Source organism: Solanum lycopersicum, chromosome 8 (assembly GCF_036512215.1).
Source record: "Solanum lycopersicum chromosome 8, SLM_r2.1".
Lineage (NCBI taxonomy): Eukaryota > Viridiplantae > Streptophyta > Magnoliopsida > Solanales > Solanaceae > Solanum > Solanum lycopersicum.
In genome coordinates this window covers 7,832,194-7,853,949 of record NC_090807.1, presented here as the reverse complement: position 1 = coordinate 7,853,949, position 21,756 = coordinate 7,832,194, and the positions used below count along the sequence as shown (strand labels likewise).

The window sequence follows — 21,756 nt, the reverse complement described above, 5'->3', positions numbered from 1 at the left end:
CCTCGACCTACCCCCCTCCAAAAAAAACATTTTTAAGTTTATTTTTTAAAAAATATTTTAATTTTTAATTTTTATTTTCATTCCACCTCTACCCTCTACCCCTCCCCCCCCCCCCTCACACACACACTCTCCCCCCAAAAAAGAATTAAAAGATAATTTTTTAAAAAAAAAAAATATTTTCAAATTCAAATTCTTATTTTTCATCCTATCCACCCCTACTAGCCCCCCCCCCCCCCCCAAAAAAAATATTTGAAGTTTGTTTTTAAAAAATATTTTTTATTTCTAGTTTTTTGTTTCACCGCAACCACGATATCCCCCCCCTCCCCCCAGAAAACAAATTAAGTTTAATTTTAAGAAATATTTCAAATTTCAAATTTTTTTTTTCACCCTCCCCTCTCACTCGCTACCCACGACCCCCCCCCCCCAAAAAAAAAAAAAATTAATCAGTCTCCCACTCCCTTCCAAAAAAAAAAATTGAAGTTTTTCTTAATAAAATATTTTCTATTTCAAATTTTTATTTTTAATCCCCCCCCCCTTTACCCGCGACCCCCCCCCCCCTTCCAAAAAAAAAATCAAGTTTGTTTTTAAAAGTATTTTCAACTCCAAAAATTTATTTTTTCAACCCCCCCATCCCCAAAAAAAAAATATAAGTATTTTAAAAAGTATTTTTAGTTTCAATTCAAAAAAAAAAATTCTACTCTCTATAAAAAAAAAAGATATTTTCTCAAAATATTTTTCATTCATAAATCAAATACTAAAACAAATTCCTGTAAATATTTTTTACTCAGCAACCAAACATGAGAAAATAAGTACAAAGTCTAGTTGTTTTTGAGGAAAACATTTTGCTTCATACCAAACACACCCCTAATAAGTGATAGTAATAATAATATATATATCTTTATAAGGTTGTTAGTTTTAAGGGTAGATATAAATCAAATAGGTGAATTGAGGGTGTTTTTAATTCAATGGGTGAATGAGGGGTATTTTTTAACCTTTTCAAATAGACTAATGGTAATTTTTGCCATTTTCCTCAAGCCATCGAAATCGTATACATTGATATTGATTTTGTGAAAAAAACACTCATATTAGATTTTGATTTGAATCCATATATTCTAGTAAATATATTTTTGCTCAATGGCTTTATCTTTTTTCAAAAATTAATTTTTATTGTAAAATTATATTCTTGTCTTTAAAACAATAAAATTTTTTAATGAAATAATATATATTTTATGAGTTTTAAGTTAAATAATTGTCAGTGAGCATAATTTTACATAACTAGATTATATTTTATTTGTTGTAGTAAATACGTATTTTATTTTTAAGATTTCGAATCTCATATATAAGAAGATTTATTTATAGAAATTTATTAGATAAGAATGACAGAAAAAATATTTACACCGATAAATAATTACGTATAAATTAAAATATGATATATATATATATATAAAAAAAAATTTGGGGCGGCCAATATATAAGAAAATATTTGGGCGGTCAAAATTAGGGGCCTAAAGGTGATTCACATGTGAATAAATTACACTTTATACGTCAAATTCAAATTGAACCATTTGAAGTTATATTAATTGTAGGGTCATTTTGACCACAATTAACTACATCACCAAATAACGTGGGAACCCTTTCTCATGTGTGACTCATGTTCTGTCATTTCCTGTAGGAAAAAAGGTATTTGTATTATTTCTTGACATAATACATAAATATCTATTTTTAACTTGGTTTTATTGGCATCTGCGCAGAGATAAAATTAAGAGTTTTGAAATTTATATGTTAGGAAAGAATAACTTTTAATATAATCGATAATTAAACGAACGACAATATATTGAAAAACAAAATCTTTTTTATTTTAAGATGAGTAGTTTTTTCTTGGTCTTTTCTAATTGTTATACAATATTTTTAATTGATTTTTATTTATATTTTTTTGTGAAATATACTATTGCAAAGTATACATTATTTTTTTTAAAGAGAAACTTCTAGTGATAGTGAGGTCCGAAAACTCACAATTCTAGCATGGGAAAGCGTTTTAAGCTCCTTTCTTACTATACTGAGCCGTCCGTCAATTATGTTGGAGAGTTCACAAGTTATAAACATATATATATAAATATATATAAGAAACTGATTATATAATATCTTTGCCAACAATGGAAATTATGGTGTATAGTCTTATTGGCAAATCAGTCAGTTTGCCTCCCAAGCAGCGTAGGTTCGAAACTTCCCTGCAACATTAACTTTTGGAAGTTTTTTGTTTCTCATTTTTATTAATGAATCTTATTCACCATAATTAATTCTCAAGTTCTTTTACTTTCTCTTTCACTAATTATTAATTTCATAGTATGAGTGTCACGTGTTTATTCTTTATCAATTAATGATTACTGAATTATGAACGTGAGATAAATATTTATTAAGAATAGATTTAAATAGTAATTTTAAGAAATGTAAGTTTTAAAAACGATGAACATTATTATTATAATTCTTTTAATTTGAAGATTCTTTTGATCTTCATCAATGTTCTTGCTAAGTAGGATGACTAGATTGACTAAATTCTATATTCTCTTTGTCATATATTTGCAACAACACATGAATATATTAAGTTAACTCTATTAAATAGTTTATACAAACTCAAATTTTAATGTGAAAAAATCTCTTTTATTCCTTATTCCTCAAAGTTTCAGCGAATAAGGCCACTAATTCTCAAAAAGAAATAAAATTGACTTGTTTAGTTAACTCTAGTCTCATATATCTGAAAAATAATATTAGTAACATGCATGTTTAATCGATTTGTTTATAAAAATAAAAAAAAGGAAAAATAACTCAATAATAATCCAATATTAAAGCAACCGACCCGCTTATCTCACTTGAATAATGCGGCACCCAGGGTCTTATACAAATGCAAGATCTACGAAAAAGCTATTGAATTCGTTCGAAACCTCAAAACCCCTCATAGGTCCGACCGCTCCTTCATCTATATCCTCCAACTTTGAGTGTGCACAAATTAAATAACCATTCAAACTTGTATAAAGTTAAACAAGTAAACGCATATATCACGTAAGACGTCAAGTAGGACTTATAATTTTGTGTTTCAACAGTCTATTACTTCATGTGTTTCATATTTTTGTCTCTTCTTGATATGAGATTCCTTAAAAAAATTCATTAGAGATGTATTTTATAAAGACATAATATATAAATATTTTCTTGTGACTTAACCTCAATTCATATTTATACATTTTCATCTTTGAATGTGCTGATCCTATATTTAAAAGTTCAAGTCATGTTGGAATCAGTAAAACAAACAAAAAAATTGAATTGACGCTGACTCAACATTTCCACATCCATTTTATTGGGTAGATATGATATGGTTGGAGATTTTTTACAAATTTAGAAGGAAAATTTATTTGGATTGATACCTTTAAATAAATAATAATTGATTTTAGCGATAAATTTTTATTTAATATTTTCTTCATTTTAGAAATAATGATCTAGTTTTCTTTTTAGTTTGTTTTAGAAAGAATGACTTGTTTCTTTTTTGGTTGCACTTTAATTTTAACTTTTCACATGACATTTTTAAGGCAACAACATTAAAGGACATTTTGGTACATTTGACATAACTTTAATTTAGATACACAAGATTAAAAAAGTTTTTTTTTCTTTTCTTATATTTTGTTCCAAATCAAACTAGATCATTATTTTTTAAACAAGGAAATACTATTCATAGCAATATTATGTTAAATGTGCCATGTGTATTAAAGTGAATTATGTATACAACTGTTTTTAAAAAATATATTATGCTTACTTGTTTGATAAGAAATTGATACATTGTATTATTGAGTTGTGCTATAATTCTGCCTCTGTATAGTCCCTATATAAACATTCCGTTAGCAAATTAGAAAGTATAGTAGCTTTAATTGACAGTGGGGGATATGGGGAATATTAAGTTTTTGTTGTTAGTGTTTTTTCTAATAGTAGTTGTGGTGAATGGTTGTTGGGAGGAAGAGAGAAATGCTCTCTTGGAGCTGCAAACAAATATAATGAGTTCGAATGGCGAATTGTTGGTTGATTGGGCTGGTTACAATGCGGCTCATTTTGTAGATTGTTGTTTTTGGGATAGGGTAAAATGCAGCTTAGAAACAGGTCGAGTTATCAAACTCGATCTCGAAGCAGATTTTGGTACAGGCGATGGTTGGCTATTCAATGCCTCTCTCTTTCTTCCATTCAAGTCTCTGCAAGTTCTTTTATTGTCTTCCCAAAATATTATAGGATGGACAAAAAATGAAGGTCTGATCTATCTTGTATGGAGTTAGAAATATATATTTATATATGTAACATGTTTTTTTTTGTCTGATTTTGTTATTCAGGGTTCAGTAAGCTAAGACAGCTTCCCAACCTGAAAGAAGTCGATTTGCAATATAATCCGATAGATCCTAAAGTTTTACTATCATCTTTATGTTGGATTTCATCTCTTGAGGTTTTAAAACTTGGTGTAGATGTTGATACCTCATTCAGCATACCGATGACATATAATACTAGTAAATTCTACATTAACATTGTTTTTGATATATGCATATATTGTATGTCCACTTTTGGACAATTATATATATATTTACTTAATATAGTTATAATTTTTGGATGAAGATATGATGAGTAAGAAATGTGGAGGACTAAGTAATTTAAGAGAACTCTGGTTTGAAGGCTATGAAATCAATGACATCAATATCCTTTCTGCATTGGGTAATCACAAATATAATTTCACAAGAGAAAACAATTAACACTAAGTACAGTCTCTTACTTTTCATAAATCATATGAAGGTGAACTCAGGAATTTAGAGAAACTCATTTTGGATGATAATAACTTCAATTCCACCATCTTTTCGTCACTCAAGATTTTTCCGTCTCTCAAGCATCTCAATCTCGCTGCCAATGAAATAAATGGAAATGTCGAAATGAATGGTCTGTTTCATATCCAAGTCTTTTCCACTAAATATATCAATTTTATTTCTTCGAATATCAAATTAAAGTTTATCTGTGTAGATATAATTGATTTGAGCAATTTGGAATATCTGGATCTCTCGGATAACAATATACACAGCTTTGCGACTACCAAAGGTACACTAATCATTTTAAGCTCAAGACATCCTACAGAACAAAAGACATCTTTATGGACTTCCTGTAATCTAAATTATTTTTATAACTTGTTGAAAATTGCGGGATACAAATTAGATGGAACTATTCATTCTTATTTTAAAATGTTTATGATTTATTTATTCACTATTTAACAGGTAACAAAAAAATGACTTCTCTGCGGAGTTTACTATTGGGAAGTTCCTACTCCAACTCGAGCAGAGTCATACGATCCCTAAAATCTTTCTCATCTCTTAAATCACTTTCCTATAAAAATAGTAATCTCACTTCTCCCAGCATAATTTACGGTAAGCTCAAATCAAATTTTATCCAACTTACTTTTCTTTTGGAATATGACAATATAATGTGTTTTTTATTTTATCGTATAAGCATTAAGAAATCTGAGCACGGTGGAGTACCTATACTTTAAGGGATCTTCTTTAAATGACAACTTTCTCCCAAACATTGGACAAATGACTTCTCTTAAAGTGTTGAATATGCCTTCTGGTGGAAATAATGGCACCCTCCCTAATCAAGGTACGACCTTTTCTGTTTTCCTAATGTCTGCATTTTCATGAATATAGAGTAGAAATAATGGTTCCCATGCTTCACCTCCCATATTATATACAAATACTTAAGAGTAGTAAAAAAAAAATTATTATTAAGCACCGAACTCAAGAAATTTAACAAGTAAGAAAACAGACCTATTTTCCTTCGTATCAAACACAACAAAAAGAAAACGTATAAGAAAATGTGGTCTATTATAGAAAACTTGTTTTAGCTAAATGTCTCTCATATATAGGTTGGTGTGAACTCAAATACATTGAAGAGCTGGATTTTTTAAACAATAATTTTGTGGGAACATTGCCTTTGTGTCTTGGAAACTTGACATCCCTTCGATGGTTGAGTTTGGCTGGGAATAACTTACATGGAAATATAGCGTCACATTCTATTTGGAGGAGACTCACATCACTTGAGTACTTGGATATTGCGGATAACCAATTTGATGTTCCTCTGTCATTCAGCCAATTTTCTGACCATAAAAAATTGATCTACTTGAATGTTGGTTATAATACAATAATTACAGACACCGAATACCAAAATTGGATTCCAAATTTCCAGTTGGAGTTTTTTGCTATCCAAAGATGTATAGCTCTTCAAAAATTGCCTTCTTTCCTTCACTACCAATATGACTTGAGGATTCTTGCTATCGAAGGAAATCAATTGCAAGGAAAGTTCCCGACATGGTTGTTAGAAAATAACACCAGACTTGCAGCGATCTATGGTAGAGATAATGCTTTCAGCGGACCACTCAAGTTGCCATCGAGTGTTCACCTCCATCTAGAGGCGGTTGATGTCTCTAATAATAAACTAAATGGACATATTCCACAAAATATGAGTTTAGCCTTCCCAAAGCTTCTCAGTTTGAACATGTCACACAATCATCTTGAAGGTCCTATACCTTCCAAGATTAGTGGTATTTATTTAACAATTCTCGACTTATCTGTCAATTTCTTGTCTGGAGAAGTTCCTGGTGATCTGGCAGTTGTTGATTCTCCACAATTGTTTTACCTTCGGTTGTCAAACAACAAGCTTAAAGGAAAAATATTTTCGGAGGAGTTCAGACCACATGTATTATCCTTTTTGTACTTGAATGATAATAACTTTGAAGGTGCATTACCTAGTAATGTTTTTCTCAGCTCCCTTATTACACTGGATGCTAGCAGGAATAATTTCTCCGGAGAAATTCCAGGATGCACTAGGGATAACAGAAGATTGTTACAACTTGATTTGTCCAAAAATCATCTCCAAGGTTTGATTCCAGTTGAGATTTGCAATTTGAAGATTATTAATGTCTTAGCTATATCTGAAAACAAGATTTCAGGATCGATACCATCTTGTGTGAGTTCTTTACCTCTCAAACACATCCATCTACAGAAAAATCAATTGGGTGGTGAATTGGGGCATGTAATTTTTAACTTCTCTTCTCTGATAACTTTGGATCTTCGCTACAACAATTTTGCAGGGAATATCCCATACACCATAGGCTCACTTAGTAATCTGAATTACCTTCTCCTTAGCAATAACAAATTGGAAGGAGATATTCCAACTCAGATTTGTATGCTGAACAATTTATCTATCGTGGATTTATCTTTCAATAAGCTTTATGGTCCACTCCCTCCTTGTTTGGGTTACTTAACACAAACCAAAAAGGATGCAGAGATAAGTTGGACTTATTTTGCTGAGAATTATAGGGGTTCATGGTTAAATTTTGTGATCTGGATGCGTTCGAAAAGGCATTATCACGATAGTCATGGACTTCTAAGTGACTTGTTTTTGATGGATGTGGAAACTCAGGTCCAGTTTTCAACCAAAAAAAACTCATACACTTATAAGGGAAACATTCTAAAATATATGTCAGGTATTGATCTCTCAAGTAATAGATTGACAGGTGAAATTCCTGTTGAGTTAGGGAACATGAGCAATATACATGCATTGAATCTATCACACAACCATCTCAACGGAAGAATACCAAATACCTTCTCCAATCTACAGGAAATTGAGAGCTTAGACCTTTCCTGCAACAGATTGAATGGGAGCATTCCTGTTGGTCTACTTGAGCTAAATTCTTTGGCAGTATTCAGTGTTGCATACAATAACTTATCGGGTGCAGTGCCTGATTTTAAAGCTCAATTTGGAACTTTCAACAAAAGCAGCTACGAGGGAAATCCTTTTCTTTGCGGTTATCCATTAGATAACAAGTGTGGGATGAGTCCTAAATTGTCAAATACCTCCAACATTAATGGAGATGAAGAATCATCAGAGTTGGAGGATATTCAGTGTTTTTACATTGGCTTTGTTGTGTCTTTTGGAGCTATCTTGTTGGGATTAGCTGCAGCGCTCTGCTTGAATCGTCATTGGAGAAGAGCATGGTTTAGGATGATAGAGGCATTGATGTTTTATTGTTACTATTTTGTGTTGGACAACATTGTTACACCCATCAAGAGTAGATGGTACAAGAATGTTGGTTAGGTATTGTTGTATGTCTATTCGATCACTATTATTATGTTGTGATACTCTTTTATCAATATAAAAATCCAATCGATGTTGTTACAATTTCATATTTTAGTAATATCCCAATGGTCTATTTTGTATTTGTTATGAGATGCTTCATTGGTGTTGTTGCTATTTATCTAGCAATTTGAGAAATAATAATGTGATTAAAGCCATGTCTATATATATTTAGTATCATCTGATTCTTTGGCGTTCGCAATCTAATTAAGCTTCAAAAGGTACACAATTTCAATAATGGGGTGTTCTTGATCAAGTTAAAAGTTTGAGGAAGTAGTGTAAAAAACACACTAAAATTTCAATTATAACCATGACCATGAGAGATTTTTGGAGTAAAAAAAATTCTTTTTTTTGTTTTAATAAGAGTCCTTTTTTATTATTATTTGAGATTCTAAATTTGGACTCATAAACTTTTCATATAATTTTAGCTAGAGATGTAAAATAGTGGGCTTTTAGTTTTTAGCCAAAAGTGGCTATGAAAAAGAAAATTTCAAAGAAAATAGATTAGTTCTAAGGTTATTAATGTGGAGGATATTTTTTCTGATTTCAAACAATCGAAATTGGAGGACAACGATAATGAATTGAATGTAGGGAAAGGGGAAATGAGTAAGAAATCAAACTCTCATCAACAAAGTGAAAATTCATATAGGATAGGAGAAATGAGGAGGAAATTACAGGGTAGAAAATCGAACTCTCACCAATAAAGTAAAAATTCATATAACCAATCAATGAAGCTACTAAGATTTCCCTACAGCATCATTGTGATACTAAGATGTTCCTAAAAACAATCTATTTGCACAAAACATGTTAAATGTTGATCATAAAGCAAAGTTGTAAAACTAAACAATCTATTTGCACAAAACATGTTAAATGTTGATCATAAAGAAAAGTTGTAAAACTAAAGCAATAATATAAGAATATTAAAGATAAGAACAATAGAAATAGAGAGACAATAAAGGAGAGCTTTCTCATTTTCTTCTAAAATAAGTATCATCAAATGTATAAATATGAAGCCATATTCCTCTATTTATAGTGTTACATAGAGGCATACAAAATGTTAATCATAAACAAGATACTAATCGTGAAATAACGAATAAGGTTATAGAGGTACAAGAATGATGATTATAAAGATGGGGGTTATCGTCATAATAAAGGAATCAACTGAGATACTTAGTGAGAGTAACTTTTTGTTGTAGTAGACATCCACATCACACTATTTTATAACATAGACTCTATTTTTCAATTCATTTTTTCAACATAAATAAAGAAAGAAACTTGGGTAACAATTTTTTACATGAGGGCTTAGCTCATTCAATTTGTATATGTTAGAATTAGTGCGTCCACTAACAGTCAATGGACCAGGTCCCTTGACACAGTGAGAACAGATTGTAAGCACAGACACTAGTCAGCATCTACTATACGTTAACGGACCATGTCTTTGACTCAACAAGAAAGTAGCTGAAGCAAAATGCAGAAAGTAAATGACTATAACTAAAATTTGCACAAAGATTTTACGTGGAAACCTCCTTACTCATGGAAGTAAAACTACGACATGTTGCACATGATTTTCAACCGTCTTCACTAATCTTCTCAAGCAAAAGTGAAACCCGGTTACAACCAATGTGAGAAAAAGTTATTAATCTCATGATCAAGTAATCTACCTATTACTTGAAGAGCCTAAGTGGATACAACACCGCCCACTAAGCTATCACCCCTAGATAACTTAGACATTGCTAAGTGGATACCACACCGCCCACTAAACCACATAACTTTAGATGACTTAGAATTTGACTAAGCAACAAAATAATGTTTCTCACTAAATCAGTTAACCTTAACTGACTTAGTCTTTTACAAACCCAAAATAAATATTTGAATCCTTTATAGATTAGGAACAAATTTACAATGTAAGAACGGAAGATATAATCGTAAGACAACTATATAGCTTGCAGCTTTATCCGGTCCCTGTTGCTCTTAGGATGACACTTCTGGAAGATGACATTTGCTTTCTGAGCTTTTGGATTTTCTGAAATCCAAAACTTTGTTTGCCAAAACTTCTGTTTGTGTTGTTGGAGAAGAGATTATATTCAAATGAACACAAAACCTTGGGATGAGGCTATTGGCTGAGAGCCTGCTGTCATGAAAAGTTGTGCACCAACCCCTTCAGAGTTGCACATTTTTAATAGTTGTCTTTTCGTCCTTTTCTCGTGCGCTGACTTTTCGGGATTAAGTCCCTTGCTGCGTTCTTTGATGCTTGAGTTCTTGACAAAGACTTGTTGCTCTCTCTTCTTTAATGAATGAACTTAATATGTTATTTGTCATGTTGAAAGTATCAATCATAAAGAGTTATTAACCGTTGGACAAACAAACTCTTCCATTCTGATTGGTTCAGTACCCTGGCGCCTCACCTACCACTGACAAGATAGCTTTACAGTTGTACATTATTATGTATCTGATGGAGAGAACTCTGCCTGGGACCAGGTCCCTGCATTTGTGAGATACTGAAACATACAATCTCGTCCGTTTTTTTAATTGGTGTAGGACACTTCACTTTTCACCTACCACCTGACATGATAGCTTTTACGGCTGTACCCCATTTGTATCTGGACGAGAGAACTCTGACAGGGACCAGGTTTCCACATTTGTGAGGATCATCAAAAACACCTAGAATATAATATTTCCCCCCTTTTTGATGATAGCACATAAATATACCTCAGACTGAGTTCATCATTCATCTCACTGGCAGCAGTTCCATTAACAAGGATATTATTCCTTGTTAGATCGACAAGTTTGTTAAATCATCAAAACTTCATATCAAGTTCGAGCTAACATCCTTAACTCAACTTCAAGCTAACAGTATATCCTCTTCTTCTTTTTTTTTTTTTAAAAAAAGGATCATTGTGACCAATCAATCAATATATCCATTCCACACTTGAGGAAATTCAATTTCATTTTGAACATGTCTGCTAAAGTAGAAGACCAAAATGCTTGATGTAAAGTTTATCCATATTTCTTCACTTCTGTTATTACCAACTAGTATTATTTTCCCCATTTTTTTCTTCAATAAAAACTAAACCAAAGAATGGGAACCAAGGGTCTTGTTCATGTCTTTCTTGTATCATTTCCAGGCCAAGGACATGTCAATCCTCTTCTTAGACTCGCCAAGCGCCTCACTTCAAAGGGTCTTCTTGTTACTTTCTCAGCACCCGAAATTTGTGGTGTTGAAATGAAGAAAGCTAACCCAAATATCAGCAATGAACCTACTTCATATGGTAATGGCATGATAAGATGTGATTTCTTTGAAGATGAATGGGATCCTTCGAAGCCCGATGGGAATGATTTGGAGATGTATATACAACATCTTGAGATAATGATCAAGAAATACGCGGAACAGGGTAGCCCTGCTTCGTGTTTGATTAATAATCCTTTTATCCCTTGGGTTTGTGATGTTGCTGAAAGCCTTGGCATCCCTAGTGCCATGATTTGGGTACAATTTGCTTCTAGCTTTTCATCTTATTATCATTATAGTCATAATTTAGTTCCATTTCCTAGTGAAATACAACCGAAAATCGTTGTTCAATTACCTTGTATGCGTTTGTTAAAGTATGATGAAATTCCTAGTTTCTTGCACCCTTCAACTTTATATACTATCTTGTAAAACAGTCATTTTGGGACAATTCTGTTAGGACCGAAAATAAGCAGGTGTAACGCGGAAGCTATCAATGCATACCTCGAAATACTACGAGTAATAAGACAACTAGAAATATACCAAAAGACACAAAGATTTAACGTGGTTCGTTCAATCCACCTACGTCCACAAAGGAGATGAGCAATCCACTATAAATATGAGAGTACAAAATACAAAGAGAAACAATATCTACCAATTCACTCAAAATACATGGGAGGTTCACACAAGTAATAACGTATCAAACTTGTAACACATAAATTCCCCCCTAACCAAAACTCTCAAAGCCCTTAAAGACTACATTCTGAATGCTGATTAAGTTAAAAGGAACATTCCTCTATTTATAGAGTCCTAAACATTTTCCTACTAGAAAAATGATTAGTCAATCCATAACTTTTTCCTAAAAGGAAAATCTTTTTATGGTAAGAAATCAGAGCAAATAACACCCAACAAATATCCCCCTTGGCCTGAATTTCTTACAAAATAAATTTGTCCACCTTCTTCACTTAATCTTCAACAACTTGCTTCTCCTCTCCATAATCTCCTTTGCAAAATTTATGTCTTAACACAGAGAACCTCTCTTAAACAATTTCTCCAACAAAATCTTCATTACTTTCAAAAAGGTTGCAGCTAGAACTACACCCGCCAAGATGAACACCTCTTTCTAACCTGGTTCAGTAATCGATTATCGAACCACTGAACCTGACTCAATAATTGAATCTAGCTCTGGTACCACTTGTTAGGACCCAAAATAAACAGGTATAACGCGGAAGCTAACAATGCAAACCTCGAAAGACTATGAGTAAGAAGACAACAAGAAATATACCAAAAGACACAAAGATTTAATTGGTTCGGTCAATCCACCTACGTCCACAAAGGAGATGAGCAATCCACTATAAATATGAGAGTACAAAATACAGAGAGAAACAACCTCTACCAATTCACTCAGAATACATGGGAGGTTCACACAAGTGATAATGTATCAAACTTGTAACCCATAAATTCTCCCCTTACCAAAACTCTCAAAGCCCTTAAAGATTACATTATGAATGTTGATTAAGTTAGAAGGAACATTCCTCTATTTATAGAGTCCTAAACATTTTCCTACTAGAAAAATGATTACTCAATCCAAAACCTTTTCCTAAAAGCAAAATCTATTTATGGTAAGAAATCAGGGCAAATAAAACCCAACTTACCTTTATACTTATGGAAACATTCCAAGAACTTGAACATGATGTCGTTAATCACCTCTCCGAAATACTTCCTATCAAAACGGTTGGTCCTCTATTCAAATACCCTAAAGTAGTATCTCCTAGTTATGTCCAAGGTGATTTTATGAAGGTGGAAAATTGCATAGATTGGCTTGATACAAAATCAACATCCTCTCTAGTGTACATATCCTTTGGTAGTGTGGTCATATTAAAAAAAGAACAAGTGGAGGAAATAGGAAATGGTTTGTTGAATTCATTGGTGAAATTGGGTCATTAGTCCACCTACTGAAGTCCAAAATATTGATCCAATATTGTTACCTAATGGTTTTTTAGAGAAAGTAGGAGATAAGGGGAAAATAGTGCAATGGTGTCCACAAGAACAAGTGTTGTCCCATCCCTCGATGGCTTGTTTCATGACACACTGTGGATGAAATTCGACTATAGAAGCACTTTCAAGTGGCATGCCTGTTTTGGCTTTTCCTCAATGGGGTGACCAAATCACCGATGCTAAGTACTTAATTGATGTTTTCAAAATTGGACTTCGACTATGTAGAGGTGTGGCTGAAAATAGAATTATTCCGAGGGAAGAAGTAGAGATATGTGTAAGGGAGGCTACAATTGGGCCAAAGACGTTGGAGTTGAAAGAGAACACGTTGAAATGGAAGAAAAGGCGGAGGAAGCAGTGGCGGAGGGTGGCTCCTCCGAGAGGAACATGCAAGCTTTTGTGGGCTATGTTAGACGTGTGTGATAGCAACGTAAAGCATAGTTTAAAGAAGGGAAAATTGTATATAATAGCAAACTAATAACCTAAAATAGATGAAGTAGCTAGGGTTAGATTTATTTGTGCTCCATAGCAAACGTTTGCAAAAAAATTGTCAGGCGCCTCTCTCCCAAACATCTCGCTCGCCACTCTCCTCCAATCTCTCGCTCGCTTTCTCACTTTTTATACAAACACAAGTGTATGAAAATTGTTTCTAATTGTATAAAGCAGACAAAATTGTATAAATACATATATTTTTGTTCCCCTCTCTCCTCTCTTCCGGATCTGGCTCGCCACTCTCCCAAATCTCGCTCGCCACCCTCACCTTTCTCACTTATACAAAAACAGAAGCGAAATGTATAAATTGCATTTCTGTTTGTATAAAGCGTGAGAAAATTGTATATACACATGCAAGTACATATATTTTCGTCCTATACACTTATAATTATACAATAAAAAATATTCCCCTGCCCAGTTTCTTTTGCCTTCTCTCTTTCTCGTTTTATAAAAATTTTAAATTGTATCTAATTTCTCTCTTTTTCGTTTTATACAATTCGATTTAATTGTATATTCCTTGTCAAGTCTCTTTTGTCTTTCTATCTTTCTCATTTTATACAAATTCAAATTGTATATAATTGTTCTATATATGTATAATAATACAATTCGTTTTATATACTTTGTTTATACAGTTCTCTGCCCAAGTGTCTTTCTCTTTCTTGTTTTATACAATTTGCTTCAATTGTATATGGAGCGCAATTATGCAAACTTTACTATAGTATACAAATATGATTTTTTTAATTTGCTATATGTGAAAGTTGACCGTTAAAGAATGCATAAACAATGCAATTTAATTTTGTCTTTCAATTTATTGTAACCCCATATTCTTGTCTGTTATCCCATCAAATAATTAGACAACAACGAATCCATATTAATTAATAGTAATTCTAGTGATTGGATGTCTATGGTGAGAAGAAATAAGATATTCAAATAAATATCTTCGTCACAACGTATTCATGTTTCATACGTCAGAAGTTAATAATTTTAAATTATCAAAAAATTCGCGTGTGCGCGCAACTGCGCATTAATGGATGAGATGATTGAAGTTATTATAACTTAGCACTATTTTAGAGTAGGATGGAACCACCTTATAATTAGGAGTATATGATTAAAAATAATTTTTTAGATACATATAGTAAGTGTCGAACTCCTTTCGACTACTTTGTGTGTCTATTTTTTTATAATATAAATCCCCTTGTTGAAAATTTTGGTTTGCCACTATTTTAAAGGTAGAAAATTATTTTTGATACGACCCCTAACTAAAACAAAAAAAAGTCCAAAATAATATCGAGAAAGAAAAAAAAAGATAATCTAATAAAATACTACAGATAACCTGACAAATTCATTGTTTAAAATTCATGTAAACAATAATCTTAACAAGATACTATCATAACCAAAGTGTAAAAAAAATCACAAAATAGTAACTAAACTCAAAGGATAAAAAAGAGCACAAGAGTAATAATATAACTAATAGTAAAGAGGAACAGGAGAGACAACAATCAACTAACTACCTAACCGCCTACTCAAATATGTGTCCTCCATTACTTGGTATCTAAGGTCATGTCGTTGGTAAGCTGAAATGGTGTCATTTGATGTCTAATCACCTATCTCCAATACTTTTTCAACCTATCTCTACATGTAACTCTAGGTAACCTCTCAGACCTCCACATTGAGGCATTCGTGCATCTCCTTTGCACGTGTCTGAATCAACTCAATCTCGATGGAGCCACCCCTACTTTGGCATAGATATCTTCATTTTTAACCTTGTCTCTGCTCATTAGCCCGTACATCCATCTCAACATCCTTACTTCCTAACTATCATCTTCTTCTGAATGTAGCAGCTCTTGACTAGACAACACTCTTCTCTATATAATACAATTGATCTAATTATCGCTTTACAAAACTAATTTTCTTTTCAAATTTTGGTGACACCTTTAATAAATTATATATATGTATGATAATTAATTTTTTTTACACTATCACTGTAATTTAACTACTATGCCAAGGTAATTAGTTAGTAACATATTTATGGGGATCTACATGTAAGTGTAAAAGCTATCAAACTACAGTAGGCTAAAGTTTTATTAATTGGTATTTACTTCTTGGCTGCTTCGAGAAAGAAATGGACTTTATGGTGCAAATCATGTTGTAGTGTGAAAACTACAGCAACGTGTACAAGTTGAAGTTAACTACTCCCACCATTCTATATTGACTTAAGTTTTGAGATATTTTTATTTTTTAAATTAATTTAATTATTCAGTTTTCAAGATTACTTATAAAGAGATTTTACCCTTTATTAGTATTTAGTTATTTTAATCATAATTTTAACGATAATTAAAAAGGTAAAAATAAGAAAATAGGTTCATTTTATTTCTTAATCTACTTTTTTAGAAGGGTGAAACACCTAAAAAAAATAAGTTAATATGAAATGGAGGGAGTAGAGTTTTTCATTTTTTAGCCGGAACTTTACAACCCTACGTTTTTCTTTATTTACCACTAAAGTTTCAATTAAAAGGAATCATTTGGTTATCGTATATCTTATACCCTATTTTAACTGGATCAAAATAGTGTACAACATACTAGGTGATTTCAAAAGTAATAACTAAGTCAAGAAGTCGCCACCTAATTATTATGGTGAAATAGGGCAACTAAACACGAGATTCTAGATAAGGGTTCAACTAATCTAACTAAAGGGAAGGAGTTAGTCATCTTTTAAGATCCATTAAAAATGATTAACTGACCGAACTTGATTAATCAATTAGGCTAAATATAAGAAAGATGCTAACATCAACATTGAGTTTTTTAGATAAAAATAGGTCAAAGAAAAGTATATAGTTTTATGTCCAAAATAGCTTACATGGACAAAGAGCTTTTTAATTTGCCATTATAACAAAGTACACTCCTCTAAGTTTTATGGCAAATGAGAAAACAAAAGTTAATTGGAATATTTGAATTTTCTTTAATTCCCAACAAAGGAAACGAAACGATCCCCACAAAAAGCACTTTAAAAAGTATGTAAGCCCTATATAGGATTTCACTTTTTTCCACACCAATTTAATTTTTTGTTTTGTTTTGTTACGTTGCACTAAAAATATATTAGTCATAATTATTTTACGTTATTAGATCAAATATACCGTATAGCAGATAGACTTACATTCTATAAATTTAAATTCATTATTTTATACTAATATTACCAAGTAAAGTTACCTATTCTTTAACTATATTTTTTCCAAGTTAACAAGTCTTTATGCGTGATAACTTTAGTTAATTTATTATAACGTGTTAAGTATCTCATCTCAATCACTTTTATTAATTTGAAATAAATCATTGCTTATTTTGTCAAATCCATGGAAACAAAGTTATTACCAAGAAAACTTGAAAGTTTAAACAAAGATAATAAAATAAAATCTTTTTTTTACTCAACAATATAGATTCATAACCTGATTTTTAGAAAGTTGGAGAATAAAAAGCTTGGAGTAGACTCGTCACGAGTATAAAAAATAGTAATTTCAAATTATGAAAATAACATTATTGACCAAAGGTGTTTTGAAATTATTCTAAAGGTTGACAACATTTGAGTACATTATTATATTTTATTTATTTATTTTTTAAAAAAAGACGCCAGGTGAGCACTAAATTGAAGTACCATATTATATGTGAGAGCCATCCAAAAAAATATTATAGGTGAGAAAACAGTTACTGCTATAGTTAGGGTGAAGAACCTAAATTGCTATAATTCTACTGTCACACCCGGATTCTGGAATCCGAATACAATCGGCATCGTTAACCTCTCAGAGGTCACAAAAAAATCTCTTCTTAGCTTTCATCACATTCATATAGTTAAATTTGCGGAAAATTTAAAACTTCTGAAACATAAAGAAGTGTACATAGACTTCATATATTTACTACATAGATTAATATTCTACTAAGCTCAAATTAAACAACCATCTACCATTGATTAAGCAATTCAATGAAGAAATCAATACATCTTAATAGTTTGCCAAACGACCTTAATACAATGGACTACTTCTCTTATCTCATGATGAACCAGCAGGACGGACCGTCATGGCTACGACGGTCCGTCACGCACTCTGTAACCCCACATTTGGTCATACTTCCTCCTCTTCTTCAGCAGCTTCACTACGATGCTACCTACGGAACGTCACAGGCACGACGGACCGTCATAAGCTCTTAAATGGTACTTTTATACATTTCTTGCTCAAAAACCTCCATATTCATCTTTTAGACAGATTTCCTGCAACTAAAGAGAAACTTACATAAAAATAAATACAAAAAGGCTTTTAGAGACACTAAACTTAAGGAAAAAGCATTAATAATACTGTGAAACCACGGTATATCACCTAGCCTCTAGGATCATATCAAGATCTGCTCGTAAACTCTCAACCGCAGCCTGAAGGGTCGACACATCCACTAGAGAGGTTGGCCGGGCTAGCACCCGCAATTCAAAAGCGTCTAAGAACAGATGAACCTCTATGATCTTCCTCTCTTTGTGTTGTGCCATCTTACGCTCCAAGCGCTCCTCCGCCTCAGCAATAGACCTCTGCATCCAAGACTAGATGTGATGCAGAAGTGAGGCCATCTAAGACTCTAGTTTCTAGACCCTAGAAAGCGGGACCAGAGCGGGGGGAAGGGGCTGAGCTAGAGGAGCTTGAGGCAGTGCTACTAGCCAGGATAGACTAGACCGGGGTAGTGTCAGTGGGTGCTGAAGTAGCCTACGTAGCCGTTTGAGCATGCGCTACAGTATCAGCCAGATTCTCACCAAGTGGAGACACCTCAGGACGGGGCCCTCTGCGTAGAGCTAACTCATTGGCCTCATCCCTGATGAGGCTGATATCAACATAGCCCTGCGGAGTCTTGAGCTGATCAATGTGCCAGATGGGCACACCTGCGGACCTGCATAATGAAAATACCATGCACGGAAAAGGGTAAGTAGTGGTGACCTTGAAAGCCCTCTCGTGCATGACCGCCTGAAGAAGACAAGCGAAGTCAACATCAAACCCGGCCATCATTGCTGCGATCAGAACTGCGATCCCATGTAACTATATTATCTGCAGTTGTGGAGGAGAGGCAGTGGCAGACAATCAACCATAGAAACTTAGCCGTCAAAGTCAAGTTAGCCTTCCTGATGGCTCCCTTTGGCTCCATTACCCAGTCGACAGCGTCTCCATCAATAGATAAGTGCTAGTCCGTCCACCTCTTGGTGGTCTATCTCAGCGATGTCTCACGCAAGAATCGGCCATCTTTAACAATTTTCCACCAGTAGTCAAACTCGACGGTGAGAGGGGTCCTGGTGGTATCAACATCCTCGCCATACAGATACCGACAGATGGCTGGAAGGGAGATGTCGACATGTATGTCGCGTACTCTAACGTTCTCAAGTGGGGATTGTTTGGCGCGAGCAGCCCGCCTATCAATCTGTGATTAGAGAGTATCTACATAAGAGGCGTAAAACTCTCAAACCAACTCCTCACTGTAATGGCCCAAAGAACGAGTTGTCCAGTCTAGCCGGTGTCTGGTGAAGAGAGTGTGGATATCTGTCATGGTGGGGAGACTTCCCGTAAGGACTCGCCTATCCAGTGTAAAATTCCGTGTCATGACGCCTTCATCATTTAGAAACTTGGTGTCTGAATAAACTAGGTATTGCCCGTCGACACACCACCGGTTGGGCTGTTCAGCAACAGGGGCGTGAACTCCAGTCGGTGAGTCTGGAGTGGAATCAAGACTGTCAGCATCTGCAGACGAGGCAGACTGTGCAGCCGTGGCGGGTGTAGAGACTTCTACAGACCCGGAGGCTTTCTCCGACCACGAAACTCCTAAGGAACCAGACGCTCCTTCTTCTTGTGTAGCTGACCCGAAAGATGTGCCGGTCAGTGTGCGCTCCTCATCAGACTAGGAGGTAGTGACTACGGGGGCACATACTTGGGGTCATGCTCATCATCAGAGCCTATAACTAGTCAGGCAGACAGGGCGACAGACTTTGAACACCCACGTGCGTAAACTCTATCTTGTTTCGGTGCCATTAGAGATAGTACCTGTAAACAATCATTATTAGTACTAGAATGAGCAAACAAGGCAAGCGAAAATGAGACAAAATACACATAAGAGCAAAGTTGCAATGACATCTCTGTAGTAGTAGTGAAACACGACGGACCAGGTGACGGCTTGTCGTGAGTATGACGGACCATCATGGGGTCCGTCATGTCTTAGTTCAACAATGTTTATTTGGAGACCCTCAGAAAGACAGTGTCTAACAGTTATGACGGATAAGCATGACGGACCATCGTGATAATGACGGTCCATCGTTGATGTCCATCGTGAGGCACCTAGAAAAAGTATGGAGACCCTTAGGAGAGGGGTCTCTGACCGTCATGACGATTGTGCAGGACGGACCGTCGAGGTTACGACGGTCCGTCGTAGATGTCCGTTAGTGGACACTTAGAAAAAAAATGGAGACCCTTAGGACAAGAGTCTCTGACAACCATGACGATTGTGCAGGACAGACCGTCGAGGGTACAACGGTCCGTCGTAGATGTACGTTAGTGGACACTTAGAAAAAAAATGGAGACCCTTAGGACAAGGGTCTCTGACAACCATGACGGTTGTGCAGGACGGACCGTCGTGGGTACGATGGTCCGTCGTAGATGTCCATCAGAGGACACTTAGAAAAAGTTGGAGATCCTTAGGAATAAGGTCTCTGACAACCATAACAGTTGTGGAGGAAGTACCGTCGTGGAAACGATGGTCCATCGCATATGTCCGTTGGTGGACACTTAGAGAAAACGAATAGTGGGGTGTTGGGACAGATCCTATGACGGTCTATCATCGGGGGTCTCGTTCTGTCATTCAGTGACAGAACTGAGGATGCCACAATCATCCTTTGTGACTCAAACGGAATACTTGATATTAACTTACATGTTTCTAACCCAAATACCTAGCAAACTAGCAATGCTAAAGCACTAATTTCTCGAATTTTGACAAGGCAATTCGAGGGAGTCTCAACCTAGGTCAGACAAAATTGGATCAAAGAGCAAACACCCACTAAAAATAAATAGGCCAATAGTAATTGAAAAATAAAAATGCAGTGTAAATGGGTAGAGATCAGAGACACATACCTGAGAAGAGAAGAAAAACAAGCAAGTTAGGCACTCAGCTATCAAGAGCAGAACCACGGCAGCAGAATCCGACCACTAGAAAGAAGATTTGGGGATTTCGGGATGTCAGGAAGTGATGTGGATCAGTTGATAGAGAAGAGGATGAGAAAAGGTAGGAAGTTGGAAAGGGAAGAAATGGGATAAGGAAGGAAAGAAAATGTTTAAATGAAGGGGTGGGGGTTTAAAAGGTTGAAAACTTTTAAAATTCCCCAGTTGGATCGGGTCGGGTTGCTGGTTAATGACGCAACGAGTCCTCAACATGGTCCATCGTAGATGCAACGGTCAGTCATGGGTTCCGTCATGGGTGGCCTAATTTTGAAAATAAATGAAAAACGTACCTAGCACGATGGATTCATGTGACGGTCCGTCGCAAGCATGACGGTCCATTGATGTGTCTGTCAGTGAATGTTGCGGAGTGATTTTCTGCAGAATTTCCTGGTGATGTGCTACATGCAAATTTAAAACCCATTAGTAGAAAATGCTACCATTACTAGAAAGAAAACTATAGTTGGGTTAGAGGATACGTATTGGGTTTCCTCCCAACCAGCGCCTAATTTGACGTCATGGCATGACTGAAGACACTTGATTACTCAGACTTCTTCAAGATGGTATGCCTCGATCACTGCATTCACCGATTCAGCATGCCCAAAATAGATTTTTATTCGTTGTCCATTC

At 34.5% G+C, this 21,756-nt stretch overlaps 1 protein-coding gene and 1 pseudogene across 1 annotated transcript; both read left to right on the top strand.

Moving 5' to 3' along the window:
• Nucleotides 1-1,922: 1,922 nt before the first annotated feature.
• On the top strand, nucleotides 1,923-8,289 carry LOC112940036 (cuscuta receptor 1). The gene is made up of 8 exons (XM_026032383.2): nucleotides 1,923-4,284; nucleotides 4,365-4,535; nucleotides 4,642-4,737; nucleotides 4,816-4,956; nucleotides 5,038-5,112; nucleotides 5,286-5,435; nucleotides 5,518-5,664; nucleotides 5,930-8,289. Exons 1-8 carry the CDS (start codon nucleotides 3,930-3,932, stop codon nucleotides 8,158-8,160), a joined length of 3,366 nt encoding a protein of 1,121 aa, XP_025888168.1. The 5' UTR covers nucleotides 1,923-3,929; the 3' UTR covers nucleotides 8,161-8,289.
• Nucleotides 8,290-11,278: 2,989 nt separating this feature from the next.
• On the top strand, nucleotides 11,279-13,840 carry LOC101256201 (gallate 1-beta-glucosyltransferase-like; annotated as a pseudogene).
• Nucleotides 13,841-21,756: the final 7,916 nt, after the last annotated feature.